This window comes from Oncorhynchus gorbuscha, linkage group LG11 (assembly GCF_021184085.1).
Source record: "Oncorhynchus gorbuscha isolate QuinsamMale2020 ecotype Even-year linkage group LG11, OgorEven_v1.0, whole genome shotgun sequence".
NCBI classification, from domain to species: Eukaryota; Metazoa; Chordata; class Actinopteri; order Salmoniformes; family Salmonidae; genus Oncorhynchus; species Oncorhynchus gorbuscha.
In genome coordinates, this window is record NC_060183.1 from 80,831,373 (window position 1) to 80,855,638 (window position 24,266).

The window sequence follows — 24,266 nt, forward strand, 5'->3', positions numbered from 1 at the left end:
AGAGGGGGGGGGGGGGGGGGCAATGCACCGGATACAGAGTCAATGTGCGGGGTTAGTCGAGGTAATTGAGGTAATATGGACAAGTAGGTAGAGTTAAAGTGACTATGCGTAGATCATTAACAGAGAGTAGCAGTCAATGTGCGGGGTTAGTCGAGGTAATTGAGGTAATATGGACAAGTAGGTAGAGTTAAAGTGACTATGCGTAGATCATTAACAGAGAGTAGCAGTCAATGTGCGGGGTTAGTCGAGGTAATTGAGGTAATATGGACAAGTAGGTAGAGTTAAAGTGACTATGCGTAGATCATTAACAGAGAGTAGCAGTCAATGTGCGGGGTTAGTCGAGGTAATTGAGGTAATATGGACAAGTAGGTAGAGTTAAAGTGACTATGCGTAGATCATTAACAGAGAGTAGCAGTCAATGTGCGGGGTTAGTCGAGGTAATTGAGGTAATATGGACAAGTAGGTAGAGTTAAAGTGACTATGCGTAGATCATTAACAGAGAGTAGCAGTCAATGTGCGGGGTTAGTCGAGGTAATTGAGGTAATATGGACAAGTAGGTAGAGTTAAAGTGACTATGCGTAGATCATTAACAGAGAGTAGCAGTCAATGTGCGGGGTTAGTCGAGGTAATTGAGGTAATATGGACAAGTAGGTAGAGTTAAAGTGACTATGCGTAGCGTAGATCATTAACAGAGAGTAGCAGTCAATGTGCGGGGTTAGTCGAGGTAATTGAGGTAATATGGACAAGTAGGTAGAGTTAAAGTGACTATGCGTAGATCATTAACAGAGAGTAGCAGTCAATGTGCGGGGTTAGTCGAGGTAATTGAGGTAATATGGACAAGTAGGTAGAGTTAAAGTGACTATGCGTAGATCATAAACAGAGAGTAGCAGTCAATGTGCGGGGTTAGTCGAGGTAATTGAGGTAATCAGGACAGCGGAGTCAATCACCACCTTCCGGAGACACCTGAAACCCCACCTCTTTAAGGAATACCTAGGATAGGATAAAGTAATCCTTCTCACCCCCCCCCCTTAAAATATTTAGATGCACTATTGTAAAGTGGTTGTTCCACTGGATGTCATAAGGTGAATGCACCAATTTGTAAGTCGCTCTGGATAAGAGCGTCTGCTAAATGACTTAAATGTAAATGTAATGGACAAGTAGGTAGAGTTAAAGTGACTATGCGTAGATCATAAACAGAGAGTAGCAGCAGCGTAAAAGAGTGGTCTGGGTAGCCATTTGATTAGATGTTCAGGAGTCTTATGGCCTGGGGGCTAGAAGCAGTCTAGAAGCCTCTTGGACCTAGACTTGGCACACTGGTGCCGCTTGCTGTGCGGTAGCATAGAGAACAGTCTATGACTAGTAGAGACCCAACTGGCTATTTCCCACCCCACTTTAGCTTGTTCGCACAATACAAGTGGCCATTGATTAAAATTCAATATAAATTTGAGTGAACTATCCACATAGCAATATTTAGAAATGTGGACTTTTATTTCAGAAGGTTTCTTCATTACCATACGAACGTGGCGTCCTCATTTGTGCTGCTGGCAGAATACTAGTGGCGAGGAGGGGGAAGCAAAACCTTATTTGCCGTTCTCCTTGCTACAGTATATTATCAACACTCTGCATCTATGGAACTGGACTGGGGATGCTGAACCGCATCAAGGGAACAATATTGATTCAAATGTTATCCTGTTGAATACGTCCATATTCTCAATCTATCGGCAATCAAGGTGGAACTTTTAGAGAAAGTAGGTGAATCAAGTGTCTGGTGCGCAAAACTTTTTTTTTCTGACGGGGCAAATTGACCTGATCCCGCTGCAACCAGCTCGCGGAGGAGACAAGAGCGCTCGCCTTTCTCCCAGCCCAGTGGATTGTAGCAAATTCTATTGTGATGCTAAAATGAGGTCGTAAGAGGGAGAGGGGCTGACCAACGACCAGAAGTGAAGCTATCCACGGGATTTCTGCAAAATCCATTTGAAGTTAACATGTTTTTTTCGTTTGTACCATCCATTTAATGTTTGTGGAGCGTTTCATTTTCACCACTTGTTGTTGACTGTTGGAACGAAGTAAAATAGTTTCAACAGACAGACTGCGGCGAGAGAGGGAAGGCAAACCATGTTTCATTCGCTGACTAAGATTCGGTAGTGTTAGGAAATGATTTAGCCTGTCTGATAGGAGTGGACATGCCCCTCTCGGTATGCGCTGCAGAAGACTTTAAAATTAGAGGAGGAAAATATAACAAATCATTTATTCAATCTTTTCGAAATAATTTCCCCTCTGCTGTGGGTCTGGTGGACTGAATAGGACCCGAGCCACCAGGACCAGGCTTCCTCGGTAGTGCTAGTGATTATGGATAGCAGTCTCCCCAGCTACAGTACAGTCATACACCGAGGAAAGACGCTGTTTCTGGAGGCTCGACTCCTGGGTGGGGCGCCCTGGGGGTTTCAGCTCAAAGGAGGTCTGGAACATGGAGAGGAGTTAATCATCTCGAAGGTAAGACAGTTCCATGTCTATGTCAGTTGCTCCCCTAGCTGAGTTGACTTATATACATATCCATATTTCCGGGATCTAAACTAGAACTAGTGCACGCTCCCTCCCCGTCCACCCTTCCCCCCAAATTGCTACTTTGTAATATCAGGCCTATGAACACAGCTGTCATAATTGGGATTAAGTGAAAAGTCCCCAAGGGCAACATTGTTACTACCCCCAGGCTAGGTGGAAGGAAGAACTGTGACTTTGCTACAGCGTTACAATGTGTCTGTTTACAGATTCGTGTTACAATGTGTTTATTTCATAGAAGAGGAATTGAGCAATTTTTGATTTCCGATTGTATTTGATCTGCAGTACATGTTGCGAAAGACAAATCATGTCTGGAACTCATCCGCGGCCAGATGTTTTTCCGTGTGCCTCATCAAGAGTAGGTTTACAGTTAGTAGGAGCAACTTTTGATGAACGCTTGGAGTGAGATTTTGCCTAGAAGGGGGGACTGTGGGTCCTCCCCCATAAAAAAAACAGTTTTAAAGCTAATTTCCTGCAATTTCATGTATTTTATTTATTTATATGGTTTAGGCTTATGACCAGGGAGGGGGGGGGCACAGGTCAGGGGTTTTCAGAATGCTTTGACCATTAAATGAACACAAAACAATTTGACGACTTTGACATTTTTGGGGGGATGAAATTTAAAACTATGCTAATATTTTTTTTTTAAACATATTTTTTTGAGATGGTTTGAAACTTTATTCAGACAGTAATGAAATTAGATGGGGAGACAGGCAAATGGCAAAAACAGTTAGAAGGTTGGTGGGAATTTCTCTGCATAGGGAATACTAATATGAATGGTTGATGTCTTTGGGTAACCAAATATTCGATTGCAGTCTCCTTGTCCATTGAGTGCTGTCAAGGTAAGGACACAAACATTTGTGTCCTTACCTGCTGCCTAAACCTCTCGCTGTCTAAACCTCTCGCTGCCATGCTTTTGTTTGCACCAGAAATCTGAGGTCTCATGATTGGCTCCATATGCTTCTACATGTGTAGGCTACTGTTAGGAATAACAACTAGCTGAAGGCCTTTCACTGTGCTTTACATTACTACTGTTAGGAATAACAACTAGCTGAAGGCCTTTCACTGTGCTTTACATTACTACTGTTAGTAATAACAACTAGCTGAAGGCCTTTCACTGTGCTTTACATTACTACTGTTAGGAATAACAACTAGCTGAAGGCCTTTCACTGTGCTTTACATTACTACTGTTAGGAATAACAACTAGCTGAAGGCCTTTCACTGTGCTTCACATTACTACTGTTACTAATAACAACTATCTGAAGGCCTTTCACTGTGCTTTACATTACTACTGTTAGGAATAACAACTAGCTGAAGGCCTTTCACTGTGCTTTACATTACTACTGTTAGTAATAACAACTAGCTGAAGGCCTTTCACTGTGCTTTACATTACATCATATTCAATTCACATTTTCTTTACACTCTTGAGAACAAATCAAATATTTGGAAGGCCTCGAATACAGTACACACACACACACACACACACACACACACACACACACACACACACACACACACACACACACACACACACACACACACACACACACACACACACACACACACCACACCCATCACCCATCACCCATCACCCATCACCCATACTTGCTCATCTTCAGAGTCTTGATAGTGATAGTTCTGAACAGGACTGTGGTGGTCATGGCTGCCAGTCTCACGGTAACTGACTATTAATGAAGAACGATGAGCCTTCGTAACATCAACATTTTAAAAAGTTGAATAAATTAATTGGATTTACAGCATCACAATAAATCCATTCTTTGTTTTAGTCAGGTCTAAAGAAACATTATGATAGGAAGAAAATGTATTTCAGAAGAACAGAATATGAGTTGTCCTACTGTATGTTATCTGCCTAGGTGCCATGCCATGGGCTGTAGACTTGTTCATTTAGCTGACAAGATATGCTCATAAGTCCCATGACATTATATTATGTTATATGATTTTGTAGTAAAGAAGAATATAATTGAACTTAAAATAGAAAGGATATTTTTCCCATTCCAGAGCGAGAGCGCAGGACAAGTGGTTATGTTGAGCGTATAGGGTGATCATTTCAAACAGGTCCTATATGCTAGATTTAGAGTTATTTGGCTATTTTAGTCGTGAATGATACAAACCTTAGAATATCTTAGAAATTAAAACGTATATGAGCTGCATGATGCGACTAAAATTTTGATCGAAAATAATTAGTCTGCGTTGAAAAATAAATAAAATAATAATAATTACAAAACTATTTGTTGTAGTTCCGAATCTCAAAATGGAACATCTTTCAGAGATTCAGTTGTAGAGACTCATGGGAAGTGTAGTCCTTTGTGCCTGGATGATGCTCTTAGTTGATTGATGATTTGAGAAAGTAGAGAGAGAAAAAAAAGCTTGAGCTCAGATCCTTGCCTCCTCTCATCAATTGATCATATTTTCACCCATCATACTTTTCTCAATTTAATCTAGTCTTTGCTAATACAGTACCAGTCAAATGTTTGGACACACCTACTCATTTAAGGGTTTTTCTTTATTGTACCATTTTCTACATTGTAGAATAATAGTGAAGGCATCAACACTATGAAATAACACATATGGAGTCATGTATTAACCAAAAAAGTGATACACAAATCAAAATATATTTTATATTTGAGATTTTTCAGAGTAGCCTCCCTTTGCCTTGATGACAGCTTTGCACACTCTTGGCATTCTCTCAACCAGCTTCATGAGGTAGTCACCTGGAATGCATTTCAATTAACAGGTGTGCCTTGTTAATTTGTGGAATTTATTTCCTTATTGCATTTGAGCCAATCAGTTGTGTTGTGACAAGGTAAGGGGGGTATACAGAAGATAGCCCTATTTGGTAAAAGACCAAGTCCATATTATGGAAAGAACAGCTCAAATAAGCAAAGAGAAACAACAGTCCATCATTACTTTAAGACATGAAGGTCAGTCAATACGGAAAATTTCAAGAACTTTTAAAGTTTCTTCAAGTGCAGTCGCAAAAACCATCAAGCGCTATGATGAAACTGATGAGGACCGCCACAGGAAAGGAAGACCCAGAGTTACCTCTGCTGTGTTATATGTGTTATTTCATAGTGTTGACGTCTTCACTATTATTCTACAATGTAGAAAATGGTACAATAAAGAAAACCCTTTGGAATGAGTAGTAACTTTTGACTGGTACTGTATAAAAAAGTAATTTATCAAGAGAACATCCCTCATCCCTAATGCCTCTGATCTGACACTCACTAAACACACATGCTTATTTTGTAAATGGTGTTGGAGTGTGCCCCTGGCTATCCATTAATGCAACCCGTTGCTGACAGGTGTATAAATTCGAGCACACAGCCATGCAATCTCCATAGACAAACATTGACAGTAGAATGGCCTTACTGAAGAACTCGGTGTCTTTCAAAGTGGCACCGTCAAATTTCTGCTCTGCTTGAGCTGCCCCATCAACTGTAAGTACTGTTATGGAGTGGAAACGTCTAGGAGCAACAACGGCTCAGCCGTGAAGTGGTAGGCCACACAAGCTCACAGAACGGGACCCGGGCGAGTGCTGAAGCATGTAGCGTGTAAAAAAAATAATCTGTCCTCGGTTGCAACACTCACTACCAAGTTCCAAACTGCCTCTGGAGGCAACGTCAGCACAATTACTGTTAGTCGAGCTTCATGAATCCATGGCCAAGCTGCCGCACGCAAGCCTAAGATCACCATGCACAATGCCAAGCATCGGCTGGAATGGTTGGACTCTGGGAGCAGTGGAAGCATGTTCTCTGGAGTGACAGCTCTGCCTTGGGTGTTTCCGCATAATACTCCACCTCTCTCAGGAAGAAAACACCAATTAAATCCTGCAATGTTTCTGTGTGTTTGATGCAGCAGGAAGGATGATGTGTTTTTTTCTCCCCCCTAATACATTTAATGCATAATTACATTACACTTCCTGGTACCTGTATTGATCACATCTTATGCTGCAGAAATGTGTTTTAAAGCAGTTTCCACGCCCATCAGACACAGTGATCATAATGTAGAAGGCATATCTAGGAAAAACACAATTTCCAAAGATTGGACCTTAAAGTAGTTGTGAAAGTGATCATACAAAGATATGTTGTGATGATTCCTATGTGGAAGATGTGATTTTTTTGTTGTTGTTGTTCTGATAATGTAATGAGGAACAGCCTGACACAGTACTTATGAAAAGATGTTTAAGCATTTATGAAAGATAGTGTGTGCCCTCAGCCCTGGAGTAGAGGCAAAGGTCATTCCGCTGGCCAAGAATAGTTCGGCACCCTTTAATGGTTCGAACAGCCAACCCCATCAACCTGTTACCGGTGCTTTGCAAACTTTGGGGAAAAATGGTGTTTGACCAAATACAATGTTATTTTACAGAAAACAAATTGGCAACGGACTTTCAGCATGCTTATAGGGAAGGGTACGCAAAACATGCTTGGCACTGACACAAATGACCCATGATTGGCTGAAGTAAATTGATTAATAAAAAGATTGTGGACCTGTTTAGTTTGACTTCAGTGCAGCTTATGATATCATTGATCATTAAAAAAAAAATATATATATATATATATATATAACTTTTATTTAACTCATAACCTAACGCTGAAAAAATGTAGGTGTTATGTATTTTCATCCTCTATCGTGGATTGAGAGTTGCCTGTCTAATAGAACACGAGGGTTTCTTTAATGGAAGCCTCTCTAATGCAAATTCGGTTGAGTGTGGTGTACCACAGGGCAGCCGGCTAGGGCCATTATTGTTTTCTGTTTTTACTAATGACCTTCCACTGATCTTGAATATAGCCTGTGTGTGTCCATGTACGCTGATGACTCAACAGTAAACACGGAGGCTACGACAGTAAAATGAAAAGCTCCAGTCAGTTTTAAGGTGGCCAACTAGCAATTTGGCTGGTGCTAAATATCTCAAAAGTGTGTATTATGTAGTGTAGTGTAGTATGTAGTGTGGTGTATTATGTAGTGTAGTGTATTATGTAGTATATAGTGTATTGTGTAGTGTGTAGTGTCTTGTGTAGTGTGTAGTGTGGTGTATTATGTAGTATGTAGTGTAGTGTATTATGTAGTATGTTGTGTATTGTGTAGTATGTAGTGTATTGTGTAGTATGTAATGTAGTGTATAGTGTATTGTGTAGTATGTAATGTATTATGTAGTGTATTATGTAGTGTATTATGCATTATGTAGTGCAGTGTATTATGTAGTATGTAGTGTATGTATGTAGTATGTAGTGTAGTATGTGTATGTAGTGTATTATGTAGTATATAGTGTATTATGTGTAGTATGTTGTATGTAGTGTGGTGTATTATGTAGTATTGTGTGTATTGGTGTATTATGTAATGTATTATGTAGTGTATTATGCATTATGTAGTGTGGTGTATGTAGTATGTAGTGTATTATGTAGTATATAGTGTATTATGTAGTATATAGTGTATTATGTAGTATATAGTGTATTATGTAGTATCTAGTGTATTATTGCGTGTATTGTGTTGCATGTAGTGTGTTATGTAGTGTATTGTGTAGTATATAATGTGTGGTGTATTATGTAATGTAGTATGTAGTGTAGTGTAGTATGTAGTGTGGTGTATTGTGTAGTATGTAGTGTAGTATGTAGTATATTATGTAGTGTAGTGTATTATGTAGTATATAATGTATTATGTAGTATATAGTGTATTATGTAGTATCTAGTGTATTATTGCGTGTATTGTGTTGCATGTAGTGTGTTATGTAGTGTATTGTGTAGTATATAATGTGTGGTGTATTATGTAATGTATTATGTAGTGTAGTGTAGTATGTAGTGTGGTGTATTGTGTAGTATGTAGTGTAGTATGTAGTATATTATGTAGTGTAGTGTATTATGTAGTATATAATGTATTATGTAGTATATAGTGTATTATGTAGTATCTAGTGTATTATTGCGTGTATTGTGTTGCATGTGTATTGTGTTGTATATAAGTGTATTATGTAGTGTATAGTGTGTGTATTGTGTAGTAGTATATAATGTGTGGTGTATTATGTAATGTAGTATGTATTGTGTTGCATGTAGTGTTATGTAGTGTATTGTGTAGTATATAATGTATGTAATGTAGTATGTGTATTGTGTAGTGGTGTATTGTGTAGTATGTAGTGTAGTATGTAGTGTGGTGTATTGTGTAGTATGTAGTGTAGTATGTAGTGTAGTGTATTATGTAGTGTATTATGTAGTATGTCATGTATTATGTAGTATGTAGCGTAGTATATAGTGTATGTAGTATATTATGTAGTGTAGTGTATTATGTAGTGTATTATGTAGTATGTCATGTATTATGTAGTATGTAGCGTAGTATATAGTGTATGTAGTATATTATGTAGTGTAGTGTATTATGTAGTATGTCATGTATTATGTAGTGTATTATGCATTATGTTATGCAGTGTATTATGTAGTATGTTATGCAGTGTATTATGTAGTGTATTATTATATTTAACATTACATTTAAGTCATTTAGCAGACGCTCTTATCCAGAGCGACTTACAAATTGGTGCATTCACCTTATGACATCCAGTGGAACAGCCACTTTACAATAGTGCATCTAAATATTTTAAGGGGGGGGGGGGGTTGAGAAGGATTACTTTATCCTATCCTAAGTATTCCTTAAAGAGGTGGGGTTTCAGGTGTCTCCGGAAGGTGGTGATTGACTCCGCTGTCCTGGCGTCGTGAGGGAGTTTGTTCCACCATTGGGGAGCCAGAGCAGCGAACAGTTTTGACTGGGCTGAGCGGGAACTGTACTTCCTCAGTGGTATAATGTGGTGTCTGTGTAGTATAGTGTATGAGGTGGTGTGTTGTGTAGTGTATTATGTAGTGTGTAGTGTATTATGTAGTATGTAATGTATTATGTAGTATATTGTGTAGTATGTAGTGTATTATGTAGTGTGTAGTGTATTATGTAGTATGTAATGTATTATGTAGTATGTAGTGTATTATGTAGTATGTAGTGTATTATGTAGTATATTGTGTAGTATGTAGTGTATTATGTAGTATGTAGTGTATTATGTAGTATATTGTGTAGTATGTAGTGTATTATGTAGTGTATTGTGTAGTATGTAATGTATTATGTAGTGTATTGTGTAGTATGTAATGTATTATGTAGTGTATTGTGTAGTATGTAGTGTATTATGTATTTTGTAGTATGTAGTGTATTATGTAGTATGTAGTGTGTTATGTAGTATGTAGTGTATTATGTAGTATGTAGTGTAGTGTATGATGTGGTGTGTTGTGTAGTGTATTATAACAACTACACATTTAAGGGTTTTTATTTATTTGTACTATTTTCTACATTGTAGAATAACAGACACATATCAAAATCAACTGTTCAGAGGAGACTGTGTGAATCAAGCCTTCATGGTGGAATTGTTGCAAAGAAACCACTACTAAAGGACACCAATAAGAAGAAGAGACGTGCTTGGGCCAAGAAACACGAGCAATGGACATTAGACCGGTGGAAATTTGTTCTGGAGTCCAAATTGGAGATTTTTGGTTCCAACCGCTGTGTCTTTGTGAGACACAGAGTAGGTGAACGGATGATCTCCGCATGTGTATTTCCCACCATGAAGCATGGAGGAGGAGGTGTTATGGTGTGGGGGTGCTTTGCTGGTGACACTGTCTGTGATTTATTTAGAATTCAATGCACACTTAACCAGCATGGCTACCACAGCATTCTGCAGAGGTACAGCCTCCCATCTGGTTTGGGCTTAGTGGGACTATCATTTGTTTTTCAACAGGACAATGACCCAACACACCTCCAGGCTGTTTAAGTGCTATTTGACCAAGAAGGAGAGTGATGGAGTGCTGCATCAGATGACCTGGCCGCCACAATCCCCTGACCTCAACCCAATTGAAATGGTTTGGGATGAGTTAGGCCACAGATAGAAGGAATAGCAGCCAAAAAGTGCTCAGCTTATGTGGGAACTCCTTCAAGACTATTGGAAAAGCATTCTAGGTGAATCTGATTGAGGGAATGCCAAGAGTATACAAAGCTGTCATCAAGGCAAAGGGTGTCTATTTGAAGAATCTCAAATATAACATACATTTTGATTTGTTTAACACTTTTTTGGTTACTACATGATTCCATAAGTGTTATTTCATAGTTTTGATGTCTTCACTATTATTCTACAATGTAGACAATAGTACAAATAAAATCATTTTATTGAGAAGGTGTTCTAAAACTTTTGACCGGTAGTGTATTGTGATGTGTATTATGTATTGAATTGTATTGTGTAGTGTACGTAGGTAGTTTTGTATTATGTAGTGTAGTGTATTTTATTATGTAGTGTGTAATGTAGTGTGTAGTGTAGTGTGTAGTGTATTGTGTAGTCTAGTGTTTAGTGTAGTGTGTATTGTATTGTGTAGTGTATTGTGTTGTGTGTATTGTAGCGTGTATTATTTAGTGTGTATTGTATTGTGTAGAGCTTATTGTGTGTTGTGGTGTGTAGTTTTCATTGTGTATTGTATTGTGTAGTGTGTATTGTGTAGTGTAATGTGTATTATATATTTTATTGTCTATGTATTGTGTAGTGTGCATTGCATTGTGTAGTGTGTATTGTGTTTTGTAGTGTAGGGTATTGTGTATGTGTGGTGTAGTGTATTGTCTATGTATTGTGTAGTGTATTGTCTATGTATTGTGTAGTGTATTGTCTATGTGTGGTGTATTGTGTAGTGTATTATCTATTTTATTCATTCTATTTGTTGTTTCCTGTTTGGACCCCAGGAAGAGCTAATTGGGGATCTTAATTAAATACTATTTATTTATTTTAAATCCGGCGTGAGAGGCTGTTACAGTATAACAGGTAGGGCTGGTGTGACATCAGTTACAATTCTGTTAGAAAGCGTGAAAGGATTATATAAAGCTGTACTTTACCACTGTGGCCTGGCTTTTTTTGGCATATCAGTATAGTTGGGCTACAAAAACAACTCTGTCATGAGTATGAGCTCCAGAGAGAGGTCAGGGATGGTCTGACATGTTTATATCGTGAATCGTCTCTGGTGTTGCAGTGCTGGTGGTGTCTGACCGTGAGGCAGTATGTCTGGAGCATACAGCCTACTCTGTGAACTGGGGTGGGGCCGTGGCGGGCTGGGAGAGGTGGGTGGGTGGGAGGGAGAAAGAGAAAGCGAAGAGTCGGGTGCGGCCGTGGCGGGCTGGGAGAGGTGGGTGGGAGGGAGAAAGAGAAAGCGAAGAGTCGGGTGGGGCCGTGGCGGGCTGGGAGAGGTGGGTGGGTGGGTGGGTGGGAGGGAGGAGAGCGAAGAGTCGGGTGGGGCCGTGGCGGGCTGGGAGAAGTGGGTGGGTGGGAGGGAGAAAGGGCGAAGAGTCGGGTGGGGCCGTGGCGGGCTGGGAGAGGTGGGTGGGTGGGTGGGTGGGAGGGAGAAAGAGAAAGCGAAGAGTCGGGTGGGGCCGTGGCGGGCTGGGAGAGGTGGGTGGGTGGGTGGGTGGGTGGGTGGGTGGGGGAGAAAGAGAAAGCGAAAGCGAAGAGTCGGGTGGGGCCGTGGCGGGCTGGGAGAGGTGGGTGGGTGGGAGGGAGAAAGAGAAAGCGAAGAGTCGGGTGGGGCCGTGGCGGGCTGGGAGAGGTGGGTGGGTGGGAGGGAGAAAGAGAAAGCGAAGAGTCGGGTGGGGCCGTGGCGGGCTGGGAGAGGTGGGTGGGTGGGAGGGAGAAAGAGAAAGCGAAGAGTCGGGTGGGGCCGTGGCGGGCTGGGAGAGGTGGGTGGGTGGGAGGGAGAAAGAGAAAGCGAAGAGTCGGGTGGGGCCGTGGCGGGCTGGGAGAGGTGGGTGGGTGGGTGGGAGGGAGAAAGAGAAAGCGAAGAGTCGGGTGGGGCCGTGGCGGGCTGGGAGAGATGGGTGGGTGGGTGGGAGGGAGAAAGAGAAAGCGAAGAGTCGGGTGGGGCCGTGGCGGGCTGGGAGAGGTGGGTGGGTGGGAGGGAGAAAGAGAAAGCGAAGAGTCGGGTGGGGCCGTGGCGGGCTGGGAGAGGTGGGTGGGTGGGAGGGAGAAAGAGAAAGCGAAGAGTCGGGTGGGGCCGTGGCGGGCTGGGAGAGGTGGGGGTGGGTGGGGGGTGGGAGGGAGAAAGAGAAAGCGAAAGCGAAGAGTTGGGTGGGGCCGTGGCGGGCTGGGAGAGGTGGGTGGGTGGGTGGGAGGGAGAAAGAGAAAGCGAAGAGTCGGGTGGGGCCGTGGCGGGCTGGGAGAGGTGGGGGTGGGTGGGAGGGAGAAAGAGAAAGCGAAGAGTCGGGTGGGGCCGTGGCGGGCTGGGAGAGGTGGGTGGGTGGGAGGGAGAAAGAGAAAGCGAAGAGTTGGGTGGGGCCGTGGCGGGCTGGGAGAGGTGGGTGGGTGGGTGGGAGGGAGAAAGAGAAAGCGAAGAGTCGGGTGGGGAGGTGGGTGGGTGGCTGGGAGGGAGGGAGAGGTGGGTGGGTGGGTGGGTGGGTGGGTGGGTGGGAGGGAGAAAGAGAAAGCGAAGAGTCGGGTGGGGCTGTGGCGGGCTGGGAGAGGTGGGTGGGTGGGAGGGAGAAAGAGAAAGCGAAGAGTCGGGTGGGGCCGTGGCGGGCTGGGAGAGGTGGGTGGGTGGGAGGGAGAAAGAGAAAGCGAAGAGTCGGGTGGGGCCGTGGCAGAACTCGTTGTGTGGCGGTGGTGATGTAGCTTTAATGTTATTGAGCGTGTCCTTTCAGCACTTCACACACTAAGCCGCTTTACTGCAGGGAGGGGGAGGGATGCTGCGTCACCACTACCAGTCTCACCAGCAGCAGTACCAGTTCTACACAGACAGGCTTCCACTGCAGGGAGGGGGGAGGGATGCTGCGTCACCACTACCAGTCTCACCAGCAGCAGTACCAGTTCTACACAAAGACAGGCTTCCACTGCAGGGAGGGGGAGGGATGCTGCGTCACCACTACCAGTCTCACCAGCAGCAGTACCAGTTCTACACTAAGCCGCTTTACTGCAGGGAGGGGGAGGGATGCTGCGTCACCACTACCAGTCTCACCAGCAGCAGTACCAGTTCTACACAAAGACAGGCTTCCACTGCAGGGAGGGGGGAGGGATTCTGCGTCACCACTACCAGTCTCACCAGCAGCAGTACCAGTTCTACACAAAGACAGGCTTCCCCTGCAGGGAGGGGGAGGGATGCTGCGTCACCACTACCAGTCTCACCAGCAGCAGTACCAGTTCTACACAAAGACAGGCTTCCACTGCAGGGAGGGGGGAGGGATGCTGCGTCACCACTACCAGTCTCATCAGCAGCAGTACCAGTTCTACACAGACAGGCTTCCACTGCAGGGAGGGGGAGGGATGCTGCGTCACCACTACCAGTCTCACCAGCAGCAGTACCAGTTCTACACAGACAGGCTTCCCCTGCAGGGAGGGGGAGGGATGCTGCGTCACCACTACCAGTCTCACCAGCAGCAGTACCAGTTCTACACAGACAGGCTTCCCCTGCAGGGAGGGGGAGGGATGCTGCGTCACCACTACCAGTCTCACCAGCAGCAGTACCAGTTCTACATAAAGACAGGCTTTCAACGGTGGTCACACTGCAGAGATACCCGGGGGAACCCAGAGACAGAACCATAACAGGACCATAACAGAACCATAACAGAACCAGACAGGACAGGAGGGCCAGGGACAGGGACAGGGCCAGAGACAGGGCCAGAGACAGGGCCAGAGACAGAGACAGGGCCAGAGACAGGACCAAAACAGAACCATAACAGAACCATAACAGGACCAGAGACAGGACCAGAGACAGGACCAGGGACAGGACCATAACAGAACCATAACAGAACCAGAGACAGGACCAGAGACAGGACCAGGGACAGGACCATAACAGAACCAGAGACAGGACCAGAGACAGGACCAGGGACAGGACCATAACAGAACCATAACAGAACCAGAGACCGGACCAGGGACAGGACCAGAGACAGGACCAGAGACAGGACCAGAGACAGGACCATAACAGAACCATAACAGAACCAGAGACAGGACCAGAGACAGGACCAGAGACAGGACCAGGGACAGGACCAGGGACAGAACCATAACAGAACCATAACAGAACCAGAGACAGGACCAGAGACAGGACCAGGGACAGGACCATAACAGAACCAGGGACAGGACCAGGGACAGGACCAGAGACAGGACCAGAGACAGAACCATAACAGGACCAGAGACAGGACCAGAGACCGGACCAGAGACAGGACCAGAGACAGAACCATAACAGGACCAGAGAGTAGGGCCAGAGACAAGACCAGAGACAGGACCAGAGACAAGACCAGGGACAGGACCAGGGACAGGACCAGGACCAGGGACAGGACCAGAGACAGGACCAGAGACAGGACCAGAGACAAGACCAGGGACAGGACCAGAGACAGGACCATAACAGGACCAGGGACAGGACCAGAGACAGGACCATAAAAGAACCAGAGACAGGACCAGAGACAGGACCAGGGGCAGGACCATAACAGAACCAGAGACAGGACCAGGGACAGGACCAGAGACAGGACCAGGGACAGGACCATAACAGAACCAGAGACAGGACCTGAGACAGGACCATAACAGAACCAGAGACAGGACCAGGGACAGGACCATAACAGAACCAGAGACAGGACCAGGGACAGGACCATAACAGGACCAGAGACAAGACCAGGGACAGGACCATAACAGAACCAGAGACAGGGCCAGAGACAGGGCCAGAGAGTAGGGCCAGAGACAGAACCAGAGACAGAACCAGAGACAGAACCAGAGACAGAACCAGAGACAGGGCCAGAGACAGGACCAGAGACAGGACCAGAGACAGGACCAGAGACAGGACCAGAGACAGGACCAGAGACAGGACCAGAGACAGGGCCAGAGACAGGGCCAGAGACAGGGCCAGAGACAGGGCCAGAGACAGGGCCAGAGACAGGGCCAGAGACAGGACCAGAGACAGGACCAGAGACAGGACCAGAGACAGGGCCAGAGACAGGGCCAGAGACAGGACCAGAGACAGGACCATAACAGGACCATAACAGAACCATAACAGGACCAGAGAGTAGGGCCAGAGACAGAACCAGGGACAGGACCAGGGACAGGACCAGAGACAGAACCAGGGACAGGACCAGAGACAGGACCAGAGACAGGACCAGAGACAGAACCAGGGACAGGACCAGGGACAGGACCAGAGACAGAACCAGGGACAGGACCAGGGACAGGACCAGAGACAGGGCCAGAGACAGAACCAGGGACAGGACCAGAGACAGGACCAGAGACAGGACCAGAGACAGGACCAGAGACAGGACCAGAGACAGGACCATAACAGAACCATAACAGAACCAGAGAGTAGGGCCAGGGACAGGACCAGGGACAGGACCAGGGACAGGACCAGAGACAGGACCAGAGACAGGACCATAACAGAACCATAACAGAACCAGAGAGTAGGGCCAGAGACAGAACCAGGGACAGGACCAGGGACAGGACCAGGGACAGGACCAGGGACAGGACCAGGGACAGGACCATAACAGAACATAACAGGACCAGAGACAGGACCAGAGACAGGACCATAACAGAACCATAACAGAACCAGAGACAGGACCATAACAGGACCATAACAGAACCATAACAGAACCATAACAGGACCAGAGACAGAATCAGAGACAGGACCATAACAGAACCATAACAGGACCAGAGACAGGACCAGAGACAGAACCAGAGACAGAACCAGAACAGAACCATAACAGAACCATAACATAACCAGAGACAGGACCATAACAGGACCATAACAGAACCATAACAGAACCATAACAGGACCAGAGACAGGACCAGAGACAGAACCAGAGACAGGACCATAACAGAACCATAACAGAACCATAATATAACCATAACAGGACCATAACAGGACCATAACAGAACCATAACAGGACCAGAGACAGGACCAGAGACAGAACCAGAGACAGGACCAGAGACAGAACCAGAGACAGGACCATAACAGAACCATAACAGAACCATAACAGGACCATAACAGGACCAGAGACAGGACCAGAACAGAACCAGAGACAGGACCATAACAGAACCAGAGACAGGACCAGAGACAGGACCAGGGACAGGACCATAACAGAACCAGAGACAGGACCATAACAGAACCAGGACAGGACCAGGGACAGGACCAGAGACAGGACCAGGGACAGGACCATAACAGAACCATAACAGAACCAGGGACAGGACCATAACAGAACCATAACAGGACCAGAGACAGGACCAGAGACAGGACCAGAGACAGAACCAGGGACAGGACCATAACAGAACCAGGGACAGGACCATAACAGAACCATAACAGGACCAGAGACAGGACCAGGGACAGGACCAGAGACAGGACCAGGGACAGGACCAGGGACAGGACCAGAGACAGGACCAGGACCAGAGACAGGACCAGAGACAGGACCAGAGACAGGACCAGAGACAGGACCAGAGACAGGACCAGGGACAGGACCAGGGACAGGACCAGAGACAGGACCATAACAGGACCAGAGACAGGACCAGAGACAGGACCAGAGACAGGACCAGAGACAGGACCAGGGACAGGACCAGGGACAGGACCAGAGACAGAACCAGGGACAGGACCAGAGACAGGACCAGAGACAGGACCAGAGACAGGACCAGAGACAGGACCAGGGACAGGACCAGGGACAGGACCAGGGACAGGACCAGAGACAGGACCATAACAGAACCATAACAGGACCAGAGACAGGACCAGAGACAGAACCAGAGACAGGACCAGGGACAGGACCATAACAGAACCAGGGACAGGACCATAACAGAACCATAACAGGACCAGAGACAGGACCAGAGACAGAACCAGAGACAGGACCAGGGACAGGACCATAACAGGACCAGGGACAGGACCATAACAGAACCAGGGACAGGACCATAACAGAACCAGAGACAGGACCAGAGACAGAACCAGAGACAGGACCAGGGACAGGATCATAACAGAACCAGGGACAGGACCATAACAGAACCATAACAGGACCAGAGACAGGACTAGGGACAGGACCAGAGACAGGACCAGGGACAGGACCAGGGACAGGACCAGGGACAGGACCAGAGACAGGACCAGAGACAGGACCAGAGACAGGACCAGGGACAGGACCAGGGACAGGACCAGGGACAGGACCAGGGACAGGACCAGAGACAGGACCAGAGACAGGACCAGAGACAGGACCAGGGACAGGACCAGGGACAGGACCATAACAGGACCAGGGACAGGACCATAACAGGACCAGGGACAGGACCATAACAGGACCAGAGAGTAGGGCCAGAGACAGAACCAGGGACAGGACCAGGGACAGGACCAGGGACAGGACCAGGGACAGGACCAGGGACAGAACCAGAGACAGAACCAGGGACAGAACCAGGGACAGGACCAGAGACAGAACCAGTGACAGAACCAGGGACAGGAGCAGAGACAGGACCAGGGACGGGACCAGGGACAGGACCAGGGACAGGACCAGAGACAGAACCATAACAGAACCAGAGACAGGACCAGGGACAGGACCAGGGACAGGACTAGAGACAGGACCAGGGACAGGACCATAACAGAACCAGGGACAGGACCAGAGACAGGACCATAACAGAACCAGGGACAGGACCAGAGACAGGACCAGGGACAGGACCAGAACCAGAGACACGACCAGGGACAGGACCAGGGACAGGACCAGAGACAGGACCAGAGACAGAACCAGAACCAGAGACACGACCAGAGACAGGACCAGGGACAGGACCAGAGACAGGACCAGAACCAGAGACACGACCAGGGACAGGACCAGGGACAGGACCAGAGACAGAACCAGGGACAGGACCAGGGACAGGACCAGGGACAGGACCAGGGACAGAACCAGGGACAGAACCAGGGACAGAACCAGGGACAGGACCAGAGACAGGACCAGGGACGGGACCAGGGACGGGACCAGGGACGGGACCAGGGACAGGACCAGGGACAGGACCAGAGACAGAACCATAACAGAACCAGAGACAGGACCATAACAGAACCAGGGACAGGACCAGGGACAGGACTAGAGACAGGACCAGGGACAGGACCATAACAGAACCAGGGACAGGACCAGAGACAGGACCATAACAGAACCAGGGACAGGACCAGAGACAGGACCAGGGACAGGACCAGAACCAGGGACAGGACCAGGGACAGGACCAGAGACAGGACCAGAGACAGGACCAGAACCAGAGACACGACCAGGGACAGGACCAGGGACAGGACCAGGGACAGGACCAGAGACAGGACCAGGGACACGACCAGGGACACGACTAGAGACAGGACCAGAGACAGGACCAGAGACAGGACCAGAGACAGGACCAGAGACAGGACCAGAGACAGGACCAGAGACAAGACCAGAGACAGGACCAGAGACAGGACCAGAGACAGGACCAGAGACAGGACCAGAGACAGGACCAGGGACAGGACCAGGGACAGGACCAGAGACAGGACCAGGGGACCAGGGACACGACCAGAGACAGAACCAGAGACAGGACCAGAGACAGGACCAGGGACACGACCAGAGACAGAACCAGAGACAGGACCAGAGACAGGACCAGAGACAGGACCAGAGACAGGACCAGAGACAGGACCAGAGACAGGACCAGAGACAGGACCAGGGACAGAACCATAACAGAACCATAACAGGACCAGAGAGTAGGGCATGGTAGTCTGGTGTAGGATAGGTCAGAGACAGGGCATGGTAGTCTGGTGTAGGATAGGTCAGAGACAGGGCATGGTAGTCTGGTGTAGGATAGGTCAGAGACAGGGCATGGTAGTCTGGTGTAGGATAGGTCAGAGAGCAGATAATGGTAGTCTGGTGTAGGATAGGTCAGAGACAGCATGGTAGTCTGGTGTAGGATAGGTCAGAGACAGCATGGTAGTCTGGTGTAGGATAGGTTAGAGACAGCATGGTAGTCTGGTGTAGGATAGGTCAGAGAGCAGGGCATGGTAGTCCTGAGAATCTTTAGAAACCAGGCTAAAATAGACAGGCCTATCCTGATAATCTTTATAAACCAGGCTATAATAGACAGGCCTATCCTGAGAATCTTTAGAAACCATGCTATAATATCTATAGAGTCTTTATAAACCAGGCTATAATAGACAGGCCTATCCTGAGAATCTTTATAAACCAGGCTATAATAGACAGGCCTATCCTGAGAATCTTTATAAACCAGGCTATAATATCTATAGAGTCTTTATAAACCAGGCTAAAATAGACAGGCCTATCCTGAGAATCTTTATAAACCAGGCTATAATATCTATAGAGTCTTTATAAACCAGGCTATAATAGACAGACCTATCCTGAGAATCTTTAGAAACCAGACATCCCCAGCCCTTAAACAACCTCTTTATTTTATATATATATATAATATAAAGAGGTTGTTTAAGGGCTGGGGATGTCTGGTTTCTAAAGATTCTCAGGATATATATATATATATAGAGAGAGAGAGAGAGAGAGGTAGAGAGAGAGAGACTGTGAGAGAGAGAGAGAGAGGTAGAGAGAGAGGTAGAGAGGTAGAGAGAGAGAGACTGTGAGAGAGAGAGAGAGAGAGAGAGAGAGACTGTGAGAGAGAGAGGGAGAGAGCGAGAGACTTTACATGCACAGTACTCATTTGATATTTAACTGTTTCATGGCAGTAGACTGCGGCATTAGTCATGTAAACACCTGACCCTGCTTAACTTAATCGACGCATGGTCAACATTTAAGTAAGCATACCGCTGATTTAAAAACACCTGGTTTCCTGAGCAATCTTTTGGATTATTAGGACATATAAACACCTTAATCGGTGTGAGAGAGGGGTGGAGAGAGAGAGAGGGGGAGGGGCAGAGAGAGAGAGGGGGGGGAGAGAGAGGGGGGCGGAGAGAGAGGGGGAGCAGAGAGAGGGGGGGGGCGGAGAGAGAGGGGGCGGAGAGAGAGGGGGTGAGAGGGGGGAGCAGAGAGAGGGGGATCAGAGAGAGAGGGGGAGCGGAGAGAGAGGGGGATCGGAGAGAGAGGGGGTGAGAGAGGGGGAGCAGTGAGAGGGGCGGAGAGAGGGGGCAGAGAGAGAGGGGGCGGAGAGAGGGGGGCGGAGAGAGGGGTGGAGAGAGAGAGGGGGTGAGAGAGGGGGTGAGAGAGGGGGAGCAGAGAGAGAGGGGGAGCGGAGAGAGAGGAGGATCGGAGAGAGAGGGGCGGAGAGAGGGGCGGAGAGAGGGGCTGCAGAGAGAGAGGGGGCAGAGAGAGGGGCAGAGAGAGGGGGCAGAGAGAGGGGGCGGAGAGAGGGGGCAGGGGCAGAGAGAGGGGGCAGAGAGAAGGGGCAGAGAGAGAGGGGGCAGAGAGAAGGGGCAGAGAGGGGGCAGAGAGAGGGGGCGGAGAGAGAGGGGGGCAGAGAGAGGGGGGCAGAGAGAGAGGGGGTGGAGAGAGAGAGAGGGGGGCGGAGAGAGAGAGGGCAGAGAGAGGGGGAGCAGAGAGAGAGGGGTAGCGGAGAGAGAGGGGGGGCGGAGAAAGAATGAGAGTGATGTAAAGAGGAATGTCAGCATCGGAATTTGCACGCAGAGTTCAGCTAGTCTGAATAGCAACACAAGGAGAGAGAGATTTAAAAAAAGATATTCTCAATCAGAAGTCAGTGTTGACAGAATACTGGTTTCTTATAAAACATTTCCAAATGGTTATGTTATGTGGTGGTTATTGAAGGCCCATATTGTTGACAGTGTATTAGCACTCTGAGATGGTGTCTCGCTGGCCCGTGACTTCTGGAAGAGGAGGGTTAAGGAAAGGTTAAGATTAGTTTTTTTTTGTTCCTGCTTCCCAAATGGCACCCTCTTCCCTATATAGCGCACAGTGCCATTTGGGACGAAGGCCACGTTAATAGGTTCATTGTCAGACCCTTCGTAGCCCATCTGTAGTTCGAGGTGTTTTTTCAGACACTTTCAGACCAAGTTAAGCAACCCCCCCCCCCCCTCATTCCCTGACTTTTCATTGGCTACGGCTATTTACCACCAAGGAAGTGTAAAAAGAAACGTCTGCTTTTCTGATTATTCAAAACTATTTCCTGTTTTCTGTTGTTCTATTCTGTCTGAGGGGCCAGTTCAGCTTTAGAATACAGTAGGTGTGACATGGCAGTTCAGCTTTAGAATACAGTAGGTGTGACATGGCAGTTCAGCTTTAGAATACAGTAGGTGTGACATGGCAGTTCAGCTTTAGAATACAGTAGGTGTGACATGGCAGTTCAGCTTTAGAATACAGTAGGTGTGACATGGCAGTTCAGCTTTAGAATACAGTAGGTGTGACATGGCAGTTCAGCTTTAGAATACAGTAGGTGTGACATGGCAGTTCAGCTTTAGAATACAGTAGGTGTGACATGGCAGTTCAGCTTTAGAATACAGTAGGTGTGACATGGCAGTTCAGCTTTAGAATACAGTAGGTGTGACATGGCAGTTCAGCTTTAGAATACAGTAGGTGTGACATGGCAGTTCAGCTTTAGAATACAGTAGGTGTGACATGGCAGTTCAGCTTTAGAATACAGTAGGTGTGACATGGCAGTTCAGCTTTAGAATACAGTAGGTGTGACATGGCAGTTCAGCTTTAGAATACAGTAGGTGTGACATGGCAGTTCAGCTTTAGAATACAGTAGGTGTGACATGGCAGTTCAGCTTTAGAATACAGTAGGTGTGACATGGCAGTTCAGCTTTAGAATACAGTAGGTGTGACATGGCAGTTCAGCTTTAGAATACAGTAGGTGTGACATGGCAGTTCAGCTTTAGAATACAGTAGGTGTGACATGGCAGTTCAGCTTTAGAATACAGTAGGTGTGACATGGCAGTTCAGCTTTAGAATACAGTAGGTGTGACATGGCAGTTCAGCTTTAGAATACAGTAGGTGTGACATGGCAGTTCAGCTTTAGAATACAGTAGGTGTGACATGGCAGTTCAGCTTTAGAATACAGTAGGTGTGACATGGCAGTTCAGCTTTAGAATACAGTAGGTGTGACATGGCAGTTCAGCTTTAGAATACAGTAGGTGTGACATGGCAGTTCAGCTTTAGAATACAGTAGGTGTGACATGGCAGTTCAGCTTTAGAATACAGTAGGTGTGACATGGCAGTTCAGCTTTAGAATACAGTAGGTGTGACATGGCAGTTCAGCTTTAGAATACAGTAGGTGTGACATGGCAGTTCAGCTTTAGAATACAGTAGGTGTGACATGGCAGTTCAGCTTTAGAATACAGTAGGTGTGACATGGCAGTTCAGCTTTAGAATACAGTAGGTGTGACATGGCAGTTCAGCTTTAGAATACAGTAGGTGTGACATGGCAGTTCAGCTTTAGAATACAGTAGGTGTGACATGGCAGTTCAGCTTTAGAATACAGTAGGTGTGACATGGCAGTTCAGCTTTAGAATACAGTAGGTGTGACATGGCAGTTCAGCTTTAGAATACAGTAGGTGTGACATGGCAGTTCAGCTTTAGAATACAGTAGGTGTGACATGGCAGTTCAGCTTTAGAATACAGTAGGTGTGACATGGCAGTTCAGCTTTAGAATACAGTAGGTGTGACATGGCAGTTCAGCTTTAGAATACAGTAGGTGTGACATGGCAGTTCAGCTTTAGAATACAGTAGGTGTGACATGGCAGTTCAGCTTTAGAATACAGTAGGTGTGACATGGCAGTTCAGCTTTAGAATACAGTAGGTGTGACATGGCAGTTCAGCTTTAGAATACAGTAGGTGTGACATGGCAGTTCAGCTTTAGAATACAGTAGGTGTGACATGGCAGTTCAGCTTTAGAATACAGTAGGTGTGACATGGCAGTTCGGCGTTAGAATACAGTAGGTGTGACATGGCAGTTCAGCTTTAGAATACAGGCGTTAGAATACAGTAGGTGTGACATGGCAGTTCGGCGTTAGAATACAGTAGGTGTGACATGGCAGTTCGGCGTTAGAATACAGTAGGTGTGACATGGCAGTTCGGCTTTAGAATACAGTAGGTGTGACATGGCAGTTCGGCTTTAGAATACAGTAGGTGTGACATGGCAGTTCGGCTTTAGAATACAGTAGGTGTGACATGGAATACAGTAGGTGTGACATGGCAGTTCGGCTTTAGAATACAGTAGGTGTGACATGGCAGTTCAGCTTTAGAATACAGTAGGTGTGACATGGCAGTTCAGCTTTAGAATACAGTAGGTGTGACATGGCAGTTCAGCTTTAGAATACAGTAGGTGTGACATGGCAGTTCAGCTTTAGAATACAGTAGGTGTGACATGGCAGTTCAGCTTTAGAATACAGTAGGTGTGACATGGCAGTTCCCAGTGAGGCTTGAATGGTAGAGGCTCTGCGTCTACATGCCTTTGTCAAGACGAAGACAATCCAAAAGGAGCCTGTGACGGTTGGTTTGCCCATTTGTTCACCCCAAAGAGGACGAACTTTACAGTTTACAATTGGCTCATTAATCCCCCTCCTCTCCCCTGTAACGATTCCCCAGGTCGTTGCTGCAAATGAGAACGTGTTCTCAGTCAACTTACCTGGTAAAATAATGGATAAATAAAACTAAAAATAAAAACTGTATATTAGTTCTGTAATGTGCCACGCTGTGAGTTTAGCCCAGAGGATGTCTATAAGGTCTGTATTGTAATATTGTGATACAGTTTTGGGAGGGAGGAGCCCCGTTGAATGTTGAATCTGCACGTTTCC

The 24,266-nt window shown here is 46.6% G+C and overlaps 1 protein-coding gene across 2 annotated transcripts in view; it reads left to right on the forward strand.

The window, feature by feature from the left end:
• The first annotated feature begins 1,600 nt into the window (after nt 1-1,600).
• Nucleotides 1,601-24,266, forward strand: part of LOC123989543 (protein Shroom3-like) — a 145,212-nt gene continuing 122,546 nt past the window's right edge. For both annotated transcript variants that reach the window (XM_046290626.1, XM_046290627.1), the window contains exon 1: nt 1,601-2,493. In XM_046290626.1, the coding sequence (XP_046146582.1) occupies nt 2,350-2,493 (144 nt within the window). In that variant the 5' untranslated portion in view covers nt 1,601-2,349. The remainder of the gene's footprint in view (nt 2,494-24,266) is intronic.